The 16,188-nt window shown below is 43.8% G+C and overlaps 1 protein-coding gene across 1 annotated transcript in view; it reads right to left on the bottom strand.

The window, feature by feature from the left end:
- Positions 1 to 650: 650 nt before the first annotated feature.
- Positions 651 to 16,188, bottom strand: part of LOC123405474 (phenylacetaldehyde reductase-like) — a 56,008-nt gene continuing 40,470 nt past the window's right edge. Inside the window, exons 2-4 of the mRNA XM_045099144.1 lie at positions 1,184 to 1,254; positions 895 to 1,087; positions 651 to 795 (exon numbers count right to left, since the gene is read on the bottom strand). Of these exons, the coding sequence (XP_044955079.1) occupies positions 651 to 795; positions 895 to 1,087; positions 1,184 to 1,254 (409 nt within the window). The remainder of the gene's footprint in view (positions 796 to 894; positions 1,088 to 1,183; positions 1,255 to 16,188) is intronic.

The raw sequence follows: 16,188 nt of genomic DNA, 5'->3' as shown, positions 1-16,188 counted from the left end.
CCTGAAATCCATTTCTGTCTGTTTTGACCTTTTGAAATATTCTCAAAGGAAATATTCTCAAGAAAATCCTAGAAAATTCCAGTAGTATCCCTAACCATATTTGGTGTCCACATAAAGTTTCACCTTGATCAAAGGTGATTAAGGACCCCAAATCTCTCCCTAATAATAAAGCAAATAGGGTTTATGGTCGTCCGTCGTGGCAATTTTGCGAAAAAGCCCCTCCGTTTTCGAGGATTCAACCCGCAGTCCTTCTGTAAGTCTAGTCGAACCGTTATTTTACATTTTTCATAAAACCCCCTATAATTTATTCGAACTAACCCGTCCCTCCTTTTCCCCTCTCTCTCCGCACAACCCCCACCCCGCAAATGGCGACGCCGCCGGCTCCGGCGGGCGCAGAGGGACCTCCGCCGCTGCTTGCTCCTCCTCCCACCCGAGCTAGCCACCGTCGTCGACCTCTCCCCCCACGTTGCCGCCCGCTTCCGCCTCCACCGCTCCTGCCCTTGCACCCTAGATCTGCCTCGCCGCCGACCCTGCACCTCCGCCATGCCCCGCCGACGGCGGCCTTCCACGCCGGACCTCCTGTCGCTCCGCCACCTCGTCGGGTGTGGGACAAGCTGGCGTCCGCCAGGGTCGTACAAAGTTGTCCCTTCTTAGTTGATGCAAATCTGTATGCGTGCAGACATGTAGGACTCAACGCTATCCTTGAGCGTTTCCTCCATCGTCCTGAACTTCCACCCGAGCTTCTGCAGCTTCTCGGAGCTGAACACCTTCTCATCTCCCACCAGTTGAACGAACCTGCCAACTCATTGTCACCGTCGTCAGAATCCCTGAGTTCACGCCCGGTTTGCACACATCGATGTACGTATGTATATTAAATGATGCATGGCGTCTTACTTGTTTTGGCAGTTCAGGTCCGGATGCAGGCTCCTGACGACAGAAACCATTTCGAACACCTTCCTGGCGTGCACACTGCAGATGTACCGGCCGTCCGCCTCTGGACGCTCGTACGCCAGCACAAGGGCGTCGGCGACGTCCCTGACGTCCACCATGTTCCTCACCCTGTCGTCCATGGCATCCACGCCGTCGCCTGTGTATACATCAAGATCAAATCAAACGCAGCTTGTAATTGCATGGCATGTAGTTGAGAAGTTCTCGTGCTATCTGCAGAGATGGTCGGGCCTACATTTGAGGTATCTGATGAGGAACAAGCTGCTGGTGTTCACCGTCGGCTGCAGCAGAGGGCCGAACACCAGGCTGTAGTTGATGCAAATCTAAGGGAGAAGGAGAGCTTCAACGAGCTGCAGGTTGAGATCCACCAACAAATCTTGCAAGCTCAGACTGATATTGAGCATTTTAAGAAACAACTTGAACAGAGCAAGATTGAGAGGCAACACAAAGAGGAATGTAAAGCGATCAGAAAATTGATTTCCTCGTAGCCTCACGGTCACAAACCGAGAAACTTATTGCTAATCTTGAGAAGGAGATAGCTAATTTGGAGGCAGAGAGTGCAGCATGTACAAGGACGTTAGAGCTTAGGAAGAAGCAGTTTGCTCTTCTTCTTCATGTGGTGAGTTTCTGGTTATGTTCTCTTTTGCTGTCAGAATCATGCTTTTCCTCCTATGTATGATGTTAATTTAAATAGTTGTGGTAAGAATAAAATTTGATCATGAATCTTTGGTAGAACCATGGACCTGCTGCTCCAGCCATATATACTGTCCATTTCCACCTTGAGTTAGGAGCCAGGCCAGGAAAAAGCACTGCTTCTGGAAATGGGTGTCATTTAAGAGTTGAACAGTAGCTTCATGAAGCTAAAAAAACATCTCTCGGTTTTAATACTTCTCCTGGCAATGTTTTCCACCATCCAACATGATTTTTAGCGCTCGGGGAGAAGATGGACCACGCAAAAAAAAATCCTCTTGCTGATTTGAATTTGAAGTAACTAATTTTATTTGATTTTGTAATATCTATGAGATCCAAAAACATGAGACTGGGAGGCACAATTCATCTTTTTGCAGATTTGATATATGTGAACTCGAGCTCCTGCAGATTTTAATTTGTTTACTGAAGCTTGTGCAGATTGATATTAATGGACATATACTCCTATAGATTTCATCCAAGGTATATCACACCTAGTAGTTAGACCATGGTGAGAATGATGTGTAGCTGTTGTCTGGTGATGCCCAAGCTTATATTACAACTAATTCCACGACCTTGGCAGCTCAAAGGTGAGTGCAAGTGTATAATTTAACATGATAATTTTCTTGGAAAAAGTTACAACATACTTGGTATATAATAGCATTGCAAATTTTGATAATCAAAAGTGTGTTCATATGGATACTTTGATTGTCAATGCAGGGAAGCACTCAGTTTTCTAAAGGAAAACCCTGTACGCAGATACATCATACATGTATCACTTTAAAACATCAATACATGAGTTGTATTAATCTGCCTGAACAAAATCCCATGTGTGAAGAATGTGGTATTGTTTACCTCGACTCAATGTTTCTTGGTGTATAGAGATGTTGTATTTGGATGAAGTTAAATATTTGCATAGAAGAAATGAACATGTATATTTCCTTTTACTGCTCCATGTATATCTCAGTAAGTTAGGGGTCATACAATTTCCGTAAATGGACTCTAAGCTAAGGCTAATCATGCCTTATCATCAATTGTCTCCATAGGAGTTCCTGTTGTTGTTCACCTCTCACCAATCAATCCATGTGTAGGCGTGCTTGCAGAATGAGATATACAAGCACATGTGGCATTGCTGCCAGCGTACTTCTCCACGACCAACCATCATTGTCCGTTGCAGGTATCTTGCTGATGTCTCAGTCCACACGAGTTGTAATCCCGTGCTGAGTTCGTCTGATAATTCTGATGTTGAGTGATGGATCGTTGACACCCACAACTTATGTGCACTCCCATTCTCACGTAGCAAATTTTATACTAATCGCTGAACTCAACATTATGTATACCATGGTGATGGATGTTTGTATTCTTATAATACATGAGGAACGTTGAGATAATATAGTAACATCAAACGTATGTGCTCACCGTGAAGATCGAGGTGTGTTTTTTGTTAACTCTGGATATTTTTAATATATTTTTCTGTTCCAAATGACAAACTACAAGCATGATTAAGTTCATGGATCCATATTAAGGATTAATATAGTTAACAAGCATTCATATGCACTGGTTTCAATAACTTGCACAATCATAAGATCCATAGTGCATCAATGATTCAAGGTTTGTTCACGGTAATCACAAAAAGGTGTGTTCACTTAACTATTATTTAGTCCATTTGGCTATTAGTATAAAATTGCATGATATCAATATTACACAGCTAAGATGCATGTAGTAATTGGTTCTGGTACAGGAGTTTTGCCCATTGTCAGGAGCATCACTATGCTTGTCTTGCAGAAATTATGCAGGGCAGCATGAGTGTAAATGTTGGCCCTTCATTCTCTTTGCTAGATAGAACCACAAGATGCCGATTTGGATGATCCTTGAACACGAACATGCAGTTTTTAAAGATAAAATGTGTGGGTGCGATGTGTTTTTTCTCCCGGTGCAACGCACGGGCATATCTTGCTAGTAACCCTCAAACCCCTTCTGTCCAGATTGAAGTTAGAGCAATTCTACATAGAAAAGTTTATCTAGTGATGCAGAAACTTTGCAGGAGTGCCTAATACCTCAAATGAGGGTTCCACACCGAAAATGGGATTTGTGGGACTTAGTTTGCTGACATTGTCTTTGGAAGGGACAGATCTGGTCGAATTGAAGTGTTTTCAAGTTTACAAAGCTAAACTTGCCCTATGGAGCTCAAACTTGGTGAAACCCCATATTTTAGCACCAAACCCAAACTTGTTAAGTTGCATCACCAGTGGTGGGGTGCAACCCCCTCAAACCACTGTCGAGCACCTTTTGACAGATAGGGAAAAGCCACCTTAGCCACAGCTAAGTCGAACCCCTTTGCTCCAAACTCATAGATTAGGTGGCCAGTATCCATATCTAACCCCAGTCAACTGGCCCCTCACTGGTTCAAAGTGGAAAGGCCAAAAACTCCAATTTAGGCTTCAGTTCAAGGCTGACAGCACTAGTATTTCTTGTCTCCCTTGACCAGCCGAAGCTCCCACAAGACCCAAACTGCTAGCCACACTCCCAGCCAGTTCCAGGACATGCTAGACACGTCCAAAGTGCCTCAGAGCACACCAGCATGTCGTGGCATGCTAAAACTGCGCACTGGGCATGCTACAGGAAGCCACCAAGGTGGGGGCGACGCTCTCGGCCAGTTCCAGCCTCCCCTATGGTGCCCAGCCTCCTACCCCGTGATGTCTAGAGCCACTGACTGCAGTGCCCCACACGTCAGGTTCAAACGAGACGGCGCGCGCGCCTGGGTAGCCTGTCGGCTGGCCATGGGTCAGACCAATTCCAGGTCGAGCCAGGCCACGAACTTAGCCCGTTTTTCTTTTTATTTTTAAAACTTGATTTCTAAGGTTTTTATAAAAACATTTAACCAGTGTAAAAATATAATTTTTCCACTATTATTCTTCTAAAAATATGTAGTATTTAATAATTTGATTGGGTTATTTTTTCTACAACTATTCTATTTTACAATAATAAAAAGGACTAAATTGGAAAACTTTTGCTTCTGTTTGGTTAATTTTAAAAATGTTCCTTCAAGAGAAATTGAGGCAAATATTTTTCAAAATGACAACTTAGATTTATCAGTAATAAAGAACATTTTTAAAATGACTTTGTGATCTGTTTATGTGTAAGCTATTTCTTATTTATTGTTTTATCGATGATAGGAAATCCGTGTGACAAGGGAATCGGAGCGGAAGACCTCGAAGACCCCGGATACCTAACTGACTAAGGCAAGCAGCCCTTTGACCATGACTGAGCATATGTTATATTGCGTGTTAAAATAGCAAGTAATTCCGTTGCATATGATAATAAGTGACGGTAAATTATTCGATGTGAGGTTACCGATGGCTCCTCCGGAGCACATGCATTGAGCTTGATCGTACCCCTTTTGAGGATCATGCTCGTATCATGTTGACAAGTAATGATAGAGTAAACAAGCATGAGCATGTTGTTGGTATTAAACAAGGATGAATGAAAACCCCGTCGGGTGCCACTAATGCCCGAGCGTGATGAGGAGTTAGGTGGCCAGTTTTGGTGAAATGGTGCACTGGGTATTTTGAGTGAGTACGGTTCCGGAAATGGGATTAGATTGATTATGTGTCGATGATGCCTCTTGAGCTTGCGTTGGTTTTTCCCTTGAATAGGAAAGGGTGATGCAGCACATGAGCAGTAAGTATTTCCCTCAGTTTGAGAACCAAGGTATCAATCCAGTAGGAGAATCAAGCCAAGTGTCTAGAGTACCTGCCCGAACACAAACGAGCTTGCATCCAACGCTCTAAAGGGGTTGTCAATCCCTTCAACATTGATTGCAAAGTGAGATCTGAAGGCCGAAAGTGCAACGAAGTAAAAAGTGTAAGGCTGAAAATATGGTGTGGAGTAGACCAGGGGGCATAGTGTTCACTAGAGGCTTCTCTCAAAATAGCAAGTATTACGGTGGGTGAACAAATTACTGTCGAGCAATTGATAGAACCGCACAAAGTCATGACGATATCTAAGTCAATGATCATACATATAGTCATCACGTACGAGACTAGTAGACCGATACTTTCTGCATCTACTACTATTACTCCACACATTGACCGCTATCCAGCATGCATCTAGTGTATTGAGTTCATGACGAACAGAGTAATGCCTTAAGTAAGATGACATGATGTAGAGGGATAATCTCAAACCAATGATGAAAACCCCATCTTTTTACCCTTGATGGCAACAACACGATGCGTGCCTCGCTACCCCTTCTATCACTAGGTGAGGTCACCGCACGGTATGAACCCAAAACCAAGCACTTCTCCCATTGCACGAATCATAGATCTAGTTGGCCGGACAAAACCCACAACTCGAAGAGAATTACAAGGATATGAAATCATACATAAGAGACATCATAAGAAACTCAAATAAGATTCATAGATAATCTGATCATAAATCATGCATATGGTGTGAAGTAGACCCGGCACTACTGGAATTTATAATTTTGCCGTCTGCCATGGCTGACGGCAAAGGGGGAACCACGGACGGCAAAGTCTTTGTCGTCCGTCAGCAGACGGCAAAGTAGACGGCAAAAAAAATCCGGTGAAGAGGTTCTTTGTCGTCTGCTTTTGCAAAGCAGACGGTAAAGAATCTTTGCCATGAGTGGGCAGACGGCAAATTAAATGGTACGGCAGATCCACCAACGGTCCCGTTAAGTGTTAACGGCAGGCCTCCCCTCTTTGCCGTCAGCCCTCCCCCCTTTTCCATGAGGGGGCTGACGGCAAAGGGGGGAACCAACCCCTCTCTCTCCCCTCTTTGTCGTCTGCCCTCCCCCTTTGCCATGAGAGGGCTGGCGGCAAAGGGGGGAACCGGCCCCTCTCTCTCCCCTCTTTGCCGTCTTCCCTCACCCCTTTGCCATGAGGGGGGTGACGGCAAAGGGGGGAACCAGCCCCTCTCTCTCCCCTCTTTGTCGTCTGCCCTCCCCCCTTTGCCATGAGGGGGCTGACGGGAAAGGGGGGCACCAGCCCCTCTCTCTTCCCTCTTTGCCGTCTGCTCTCCACCCTTTGCCATGAGGGGGCAGACGGCAAAGGCTGAAAACAACCCCTTTTTATTTTATTTCTAATTATATCCAGCAACTTTCACAATAATCAGGATATATATATATTTGACAAAAAAAATTACGTACTCATAAGCATATTAAAATAACTTTCATCCATAGTACATATATATTATGCAAGTTGCATTTGTACCAAACCATATATTACACTGGTTTCATCCACATGCATACAAAGTTTTATATATATCCATATACTACAATAGTTTCAATACAAGCTTCCTTGAAGCCATGGTACAAGAAATCATATTCAAGCATTCCGTCAATATAATCCAAGCTTCTCGTGAAGTGAACGTAATCTGCAAAATGACAAATAAGAAAGTTAGAAGAAGAATACTAGATGAAGAAGTATATATAGGTTATTTCGGAGAGAACTTAGCTAAGTATAGGCCATTTAATAGTGAAGTAAGGTGGAATAGGTCATCTTGGAGCTACATAGCCTTATTATGTTATTTAGGAGAGAACTTAGCTAAGTATAGGTCATTCTAGAGCTAACTTGGATAAAATATGTCATTTTGTAGCCAACTATGATTATTAATCCATTTTGACCTTATCATGTCATTTTGGAGCTAAGTTAGTCATTTTAATGAGCTAACCAAGGTTCTTATAATGTTTTTACCTAACTATGCTAATTATGTCATTTTGGAGCATAATTAGCTAAGTATGTCTTTGTTGGGGAAAATAACCTACGAAGAAGAAGAAAGAGAAGAAGCAAGAAGATAAGAAGCAATAAGAGAAGAAGAAGGAGAAGAAAAAGAAGAAGAAGAATAAGGAGGAGGAGAAGGAGAAGGAAGTGGAGAAGAAGAAGAAAAGAAGGACAAGAAGAAGGAGAATAAGGAGGAGAAGAAGGAGAAGGACTCCTTCTCCTCCTTCTCCTTCTCCTTCTTCTTCTTCTCTTCTTCTTCTCTTCTTCTTCTTCTTCCTTCTTTTAATTTTTCCTCTTTCTTCTCCTCTTGTCCCCTTCTTCGGGCTAAATTAGCTAATTATGCCTTTTTGGAGCTAATTATGTCATTTTGAGGATAATTAGGTAAGTATAGGTCATGTTTTATTAAATAGACCATTTTGGAGCTAAGTAAGCTAATTATGTCATTTAGGTGGAAGCCTAGCTAACTATAGGTCATTTCGGAGCTACTTGGGTAAAATATGTCATTCCAGAGCAAACTATGCTTATTATGCCATTTTGGATCAAGCTAAGCTAATTATAGGCCATTTAATACCTAAGCTAGGGGAATAGGTCATCTTGGAGCTACGTAAGCCTTATTATGTCATTTACGAGATAACTTAGCAAACTATAGGTCATTTTTTATTAAATAGGTCATTTTGGACCTAACTAAGCTAATTATGTCATTTAGGTGGAAGCCTAGCTAACTATAGGACGTTTCGGAGCTCACTTGGGTTAAATATGTCATTTAGGAGCTAACTATGCTTATTAAGCCATATTGGAGCTAAATTGGCTAATTATATCATTTAGGTGGAAGCCAAGCCAAGTATATAATATTCATGAGCTAACCAAAGTTTTTATGCCATTTTGAGCTTATTATTTCATTTTTTGGCTAAATTGGTCATTTTAATGAGCTAACCAAGGTTCTTATGATGTTTTCACCTAACTAAGCTAATTATGTCATTTTGTAGGATAATTAGACAATTTAGTCTTTGTTAGATGAGTCTAAGCTACGTAGAAGAAGAGAAAGAGAAGAAGCAAGAACAAAAGAAGAAGTAAAAGAAGAAGCAGAAGGAGGGGGAGGAGGAGGAGGAGAAGGAGAAGGAAGAGGAGAAGAAGAACAAAAGAAGAAGGACAAGAAGAAGGAGAAGAAGAAGGAGAAGAAGGAGAAGGAGCTTCTCTCCTCCTTCTCCTTCTTCTCCTTCTTCCTCCTTCTCCTTCCCCTTTTTTTCTCCTCTTCTTCTTCTCTTCTTCTTCTTCCTTCTTTTCAATTTCCCTCTTTCTTCTCCTCTTGTCCCCTTCTTCGGGCTAAATTAGCTAAGAATGCCTTTTTGAGCTAATTATGTCATTTCGAGGATAATTAGCTAAGTATAGTTCATGTTTTATTAAATAGACCATTTTGGAGCTAAGTAAGCTAATTATGTCATTTAGGTGGAAGCCTAGCTAACTATAGGTCATTTCGGAGCTAACTTGGGTAAAATAGGTCATTCCGGAGCAAACTATGCTTATTAAGCCATTTTGGATCTAGCTAAGCTAATTATAGGCCATTTAATACCTAAGTTAGGGGGAATAGGTCATCTTGGAGCTACGTAAGCCTTATTATGTCATTTAGGAGATAATTTAGCAAACTATAGGTCATTTTTTATTAAATAAGTCATTTTGGAGCTAACTAAGCTAATTATGTCATTTAGGTGGAAGCCTAGCTAACTATAGGTCATTTTGGAGCTCACTTGGGTTAAATATGTCATTTAGGAGCTACTTATGCTTATTAAGCCATATTGGAGCTAAATTGGCTAATTATATCATTTAGGTGGAAGCCAAGCTAAGTATATAATATTCATGAGCTAAACAAGGTTCTTATGCCATTTTGAGCTTATTACTTCATTTTTAGCTAAATTGGTCACTTTAATGAGCTAACCAAGGTTCTTATGATGTTTTCACCTAACTAAGCTAATTATGTCATTTTGTAGGATAATTAGCTAATTTAGTCTTTGTTGGATGAGTCTAAGCTACGTAGAAGAAGAGAAAGAGCAGAAGCAAGAAGAGAAGAAGAAGTAAAAGAAGAAGGAGGAGGAGGAGGAGAAGGAGAAGGAAGAGGAGAAGAAGAAGAAAAGGAGAAGGACAAGAAGGAGGAGAAGAAGGAGGAGAAGAAGGAGAAGGAGCTTCTCTCCTCCTTCTCCTTCTTCTCCTTCTTCTTCCTCCTTCCCCTTCTCCTTCTTCTTCTCTTCTTCTTCTTCTTCCTTCTTTTCATTTTTCCTGTTTCTTCTCCTCTTGTCCCCTTCTTCGGGCTAAATTAGCTAAGAATGGCTTTTTGGAGATAATTATGTCATTTCGAGGATAATTAGCTAAGTATAGGTCATGTTTTATTAAATAGACCATTTTGGAGCTAACTGAGCTAATTATGTCATTTAGGTGGAAGCCTAGCTAACTATAGGTCATTTCGGAGCTAACTTGGGTAAAATATGTCATTTCGGAGCAAACTATGCTTATTAAGCCATTTTGGATCTAGCTAAGCTAATTATAGGCCATTTAATACCTAAGTTAGGGGGAATAGGTCATCTTGGAGCTAAGTTATCCTTATTATGTCATTTAGGAGAGAACTTAGCTAAGTATAGATCATTTTTTATTAAATACGTCATTTTGGAGCTAACTAAGCTAATTATGTCATTTAGGTGGAAGCCTAGCTAACTATATGTCGTTTCGGAGCTAACTTGGGTTAAATATGTCATTTTGGAGGATAATTAGCTAAGTATATGTCATTTTGGAGCTAATTATGTCATTTCGAGGATAATTAGCTAAGTATATGTCATTTTTATTAAAACACTAGAAAGAACATACCATTATCGTCATCACGGCGGTGAAGCACGGTGGCTTTGGCTTGTTTGACCTGGAGAAGGCTGCCCTGGAGAAGACTCCACTGTAGAAGGGTCGTGCGATGCGTTTCGGGAGATATTCTGCACCAAACATCATTTGCAATGTGTCGTTAGCATGAGGACACTCTTAAGATCACTGCACTGAAATGAAACTCACCGTCCCCGCCATGTTAATGACTGGCATCGCTGGAGGGACTTGGCCGGTCTTCTCGCACATAGACTGTACATTTGGTTTCGACAAGTCAAACTTTTTAGTTATTAATGAAACGGACATTAAAATGCAAGATTTGAAATAATATGAAGAAGAAACTTACCATGAAGCGCTCGTATATGGCCCTGTTAGATGCATCATTTCGTGCCATCTCCGCCTCCACCAATGCAGTCGTCCTCTCCTCCAGCTCCCTCATCTCCTTATCCTTCTCCGCCATAACCACCTGCATTGCCTCTCTCTCTTTCAGAATAGCAGCCTGCAACACAACTCATTGTTAGCATTGTAATCATATTGGTTCCAACGCACAACATAATGCGGAAAGATAGTTGAGTCCATTAAACTAACCTCGATGGCGAGCTCGACTGGCTGTGGACGAGGTGTTACCTCCGGATAGGAGCTCGTTTGGCGTGCCTTTATCTGCCGGAGAGTGCTAGGACAATGTATAAGGCTGTCTCCAGTGGCGATTGAGCCATGGGGCTCCCGTTGCCAGCTATCATCACCAGCTCTAGATCAATAGATCCCTCGCTCGGGTTAAAGGCCTCCCCTTTCCTCGCCTTCCCGTGATCTCTGTACTTCATGAGCTTGTGGTGGGAGGAGATGTTGGTGAAGTTTTCTAGATGCTCGAGGTCAGACTCAGAGAATGTCTTGACCTTCTTGTACGAGGCAGTATGGGCCATCGCATACAGGTCGTACATCTGTGGAACCTCCATCTTATTGTGACGCGCCTAAAAGAGAGAGAGAGGAAAATTATATTATTAAAGGGCTCAAGAATGCATTAAGAATGAATTGCATGAGGCATGAAGCAAACCACATACCCAGTTCTCGCCAAATTGGATTAAGTTGACACTCCCTTGATGGTGTGGCACACCAACCATTTTGCCACGCCTCTCCTTGGCATTGTTGTGGCTCTCACACATTTCAGAGCACCACTGATCCACCAAGGCCTCCCAACAATCCATCTTATCCACACACCATCTCGGGGGCACCTAAGTTAATAAAGAGAAATTTGAGCGCGTAAGAACCAAATCAAGGAAACTAACTACAAAGCCTTAATAATATGTAATTACCTTCATGTAATGCTCCTTCTGTTCCAAATGACAAACTACAAGCATGATTAAGTTCATGGATCCATATTAAGGATTAATATAGTTAACAAGCATTCATATGCACTGGTTTCAATAACTTGCACAATCATAAGATCCATAGTGCATCAATGATTCAAGGTTTGTTCACGGTGATCACAAAAAGGTGTGTTCACTTAACTATTATTTAGTCCATTTGGCCATTAGTATAAAATTGCATGATATCAATATTACATAGCTAAGATGCATGTAGTAATTGGTTCTGGTACAGGAGTTTTGCCCATTGTCAGGAGCATCACTATGCTTGTCTTGCAGAAATTATGCAGGGCAGCATGACTGTAAATGTTGGCACTTCATTCTCTTTGCTAGATAGAACCACAAGATGCCGATTTGGATGATCCTTGAACACGAACATGCAGTTTTTAAAGATAAAATGTGTGGGTGCGATGTGTTTTTTCTCCCGGAGCAACGCACGGGCATATCTTGCTAGTAACCCTAAAACCCCTTCTGTCCAGATTGAAGTTAGAGAAATTCTACATAGCAAAGTTTATCTAGTGATGCAGAAACTTTGCAGGAGTGCCTAATACCTCAAATGAGGGTTCCACACCAAAAATGGGATTTGTGGGACTTAGTTTGCTGACATTGTCTTTGGAAGGGACAGATCTGGTCGAATTGAAGTGTTTTCAAGTTTACAAAGCTAAACTTGCCCTATGGAGCTCAAACTTGGTGAAACCCCATGTTTCTAGATGCAAAATCAAATGTTGCATTGATTAAATAAGCCCGGTGGAAAGATCTTTTCTAATTTGCAGATCAACTCCGCCGCCAACTCTTCCATTTCATCTAGCACGCCAGGCGATTGTTCTTTCGCACAAAGAGAACGGAAGAAATAGCTCAGCTCTACCAGTACTAGCCAGTCATCCTCAGGGATAAAGCCACACAACATCACCGGCATTACCCGCTCAATCCATATGTGCTAATCATGACTCTTGAGACCAAATATTTTCAATTTCTCAAGACTCGCTCCCCTTTGTAGATTCACAGCATACCCATCGGGGAACATCAACCGCATTTTCACCCACAATAGCATTTCCCTCATAGCTGGCCTTTCAAGATTGGACCATGCCTTTGGCTTCGCTATGCTTTTCTTTCCTTTGCGTTGTCGCAAGTTTTGCAATGGTCTATCACATAGAGCCTCCAGGTCGATTCTAGCCTTAGGATTATCTTTTGACTTCCCCTCTATGCCGAACAATGTACCAAAAATGGCCTCCGCAATATTCTTTTCAGTGTGCATCACGTTGATGTTGTGTGGGCAAAGGAGGTCTTTGAAGTAAGGCAGATCCCATAAGCATGACTTGTGAGTCCAGGCGTGTTCCGTATTATACCCTTTGAAGTATCCTGGACGCAAAGGATCAGGCTCGAGAGCGTTTAACTGATCAAGGGTCTGTTGGACTGTCAACGCAACTGGTGCAGTGTTTTTGACAACTCCACATTTGATGAAATTCTTCTTGTCTTTTCTGAACTTATGGTCAGGATCTAGGAATTGTCTATGCATGTCGAAGCAAGAAAACTTGCGACCAGCCTGCAGCCAACGGAACTGAAGAGCTGCCTTGCATGTGGTGCACGGGAACCTTCCATGCACACACCAGCTAGTGACTACCGCAAACATCGTGTCGTGGTTTTGTCACGACAGATGTCCTCGTTAAAGCACTTAAAGATGGAGCCATCGCACCTTGGTGGCGACTCAAAGGGGGTGAGCGAAAGCGAGACTCAGATTTACCCAGGTTCGGCCCCTCGTGAGGAGGTAAAAGCATACGTCCTGCTTTGTGTAGATTGATGATGGTTTCGATTACAAGGAGGGCGTCACTCGCCCGACCTAGCTCTCGATTTTATCTAACTCGCTTGATCTTTCCCTGGGACTCACCTTTATGTACAGGTCGAGGCCCTAGGGTTTACAAAGTCCTCCTATCCCACACTTGGTAGTTTTCCTTATCTCTAAGTCGCCGTGCTCCCCACGACCAAGAGCTTCCTTGACGTTCCATCATCCGCACGATCTTCTCAAACCGCCCCACAACTTCTGGGCCACTAGACACATGGCCAAAGGTGAGTAGCCCCCTTGGTGACCCGGCCCGTTAAAGGCGGGTTACCCACACGCAACATCCCCAACACGCCGGATAATCATGCGTCGAGTACATGTACCACACATGCATTTTGAAATTTGTTTTGGTAGCCGCGTCGTAGGTCTTGATCCCATTATCCCAGGCTTCTTGCAACTCATCCTTAAGCGGCTGCATGTACACATTCATATTCTTCCCTGGATAGTTGGGCCCTGGAATTATCAATGTCAGGAAAATGTTCTTTCTTTTCATAATCTCTCCGGGTGGCAAATTGAGTCTAATGACAAATACAGGCCAACAACTGTATTGTGTTGCCGTCAGACCATCCACATTGAACCCAGCTATGCTGATAGGAACTCTAGGTTGCCTTGGATCTTCCGATTTATCCTTATCTAATGCATTGAAGTGCCTCCACGCAAAACCATCTGAAGTGTGTACCAGCATCTTGTTCCCATCCGCATCTAGTTCGGTTCTTTTGCCCAATTTGTGCCATGTCATCTGTCTGGCTGTCTCTTCGACCATGAAAAGACGTTGAAGTCTTGGTATGATTGGCAGATACCGAAGAACACTAATGGGGATTTTGGTCTGATTCTTCTCACCCATACCATTGTCTACCACAATATACCTGGAAGAATTGCAAATGGGGCAATAGTTCAAGGCCGCATAATCAAGCCTAAATAAGGCACATCCATTCTCAGAGGCATGTATCTTCTCATAGGGCATCTTAAGTACACGAAGGATTTTCTCTGACTGGTACAGGTTTGCAGGCAGTACATGGCCTTTGGGTAGAAAGCGTCCAAATATCGTCATCATCGCGTCGTAGCATTCTATGCCTAGGTTGAATTGAGCCTTCAGAGCTATTATCAAAGTCTTACACCATGTCTTCAATCCCGGTACCATGCTCGTCGGTGCGACGACGAATCACCTCAGCTCTGGCACGTTGGTCAGACTCACCATGAAAAGTACACACCGTATAATTAGGCGTAAAACCCCACTTCTGTAGGTGTTTACCCATTTCAACCTCTGTCTGCTTTTTCCAGTTGTCGCAGTTGGGACACGGGCACCATGTTTTTTGCTGGCCATTTGCAAATGCGGCTCTCACAAACCCCCTGGTTTTTGTTAACCATTCATGGGTCATGTCTTTCTGACTAGGGTGACCAGTGTACATCCAAGCACGATCACTCATGTTGCCTAGCTACCTATGGGCGCACAAGAAATAAATATATAATTCATCATCTATATTCATACGTAATCAAGTTTGTCAGTTTTATTACGTCCATGCAACATACACGCTAATAGGTAAAGATAGGTCCTAATCCCTCCCGAGTATGTGTAGATTGGGTTAGTTTTCCCATGCTCTGCTCTAGATGCGACACAGAATTTTAGCAGCACCTCCTCGTTGTTCTCCTGATACACGTCTCGGCAATAAGCAGAGAGGATGTGTACCCGGAGAACAACAGGGAGGCACTGACGAAATTATGCATCGGATCCAGAGCACAACATACGGGAAAACGAACCCAATCTACACATACTCGGGCTGTCCATGGATAATGTTTGACAATTCGAAAGGATGGCGGTTATAAATATGCAAAGAAATGCATATTTATAGATGTCTCCCTTTCGAACGGGAGACGCACACTGGTCGTGCATACTCATGATTGAAGAAACCTATAGCTAGCAAGTTTCATCGGCACGAAGACCGGGACAGAGAAAATTAAGGGCGTAGGAGGAGAAGTCATTTGTTCTCACCAACAAACGCAAGGGCGGAGCTCGTCCAACGCACGTGGAGGTCGTCGAACAACTGCACAGTGAAATTCACACGATCAACACAAATATGATGTTTTTATAATTAACATAATCGGAAAATATGTGACCGAACTCATAATTTACAAAACTATGACCCCGTGGGCCTCTACAAGGCCGAAAAGCACCTTCTCATTCAATAGTAAGTAGCAGAGGTGTCGAGGGTCGGGGCTTAGTGGCGTCGAGGGTCGGTGGTGTCGGGTGTCGGTGGTCGGGAGTCGGTTTAAATGCGTCGATGGTCGGGGGTCAGTGTCGTCGGGGGTCGAGGGTCACTAGCGTCGGGGGTTGGGGTCTTTTCTATCAACAAGAGGCCAAAGAGGTGTCGGGGGTCCGGGGTTGGGGGTTAGTGGCGTCGGGGGTCGGGGGTAGGGGTCGGGGGTCGAGGGTGAGTGGCATCGGGGGTCGGGGGTCGGGGGTCGAGGGTAAGTGGCGTCGGGAGTCGAGGGTCAGTGTCGTCGGGCATCGGGTTTGGGGGTCGAGGGTCAGTGGCGTCTGGAGTCGAGGGTCAGTGGCGTCGGGCGTCGGGGGTTAGTGGAGTCGGGGGTCGGGAGTCCGGGGTCGGGGGTCGGGGGTCAGTGGTGTCGGGCGTCGGGGGTCGGGAGTCGGGTGTCAGTGGCGTCGGGGTCGGGGGTCGGGGGTCGGGGGTTGGTGGCCTCGGGCATCGGGGGTTGGTGGCGTCGGTGTCGGGGGTCGTGGGCGGGGGGTCGGGGGTCGGGG

Source organism: Hordeum vulgare, chromosome 6H (genome assembly GCF_904849725.1).
Source record: "Hordeum vulgare subsp. vulgare chromosome 6H, MorexV3_pseudomolecules_assembly, whole genome shotgun sequence".
Lineage (NCBI taxonomy): Eukaryota > Viridiplantae > Streptophyta > Magnoliopsida > Poales > Poaceae > Hordeum > Hordeum vulgare.
This window is presented reverse-complemented; position numbering and strand designations above follow the sequence as displayed.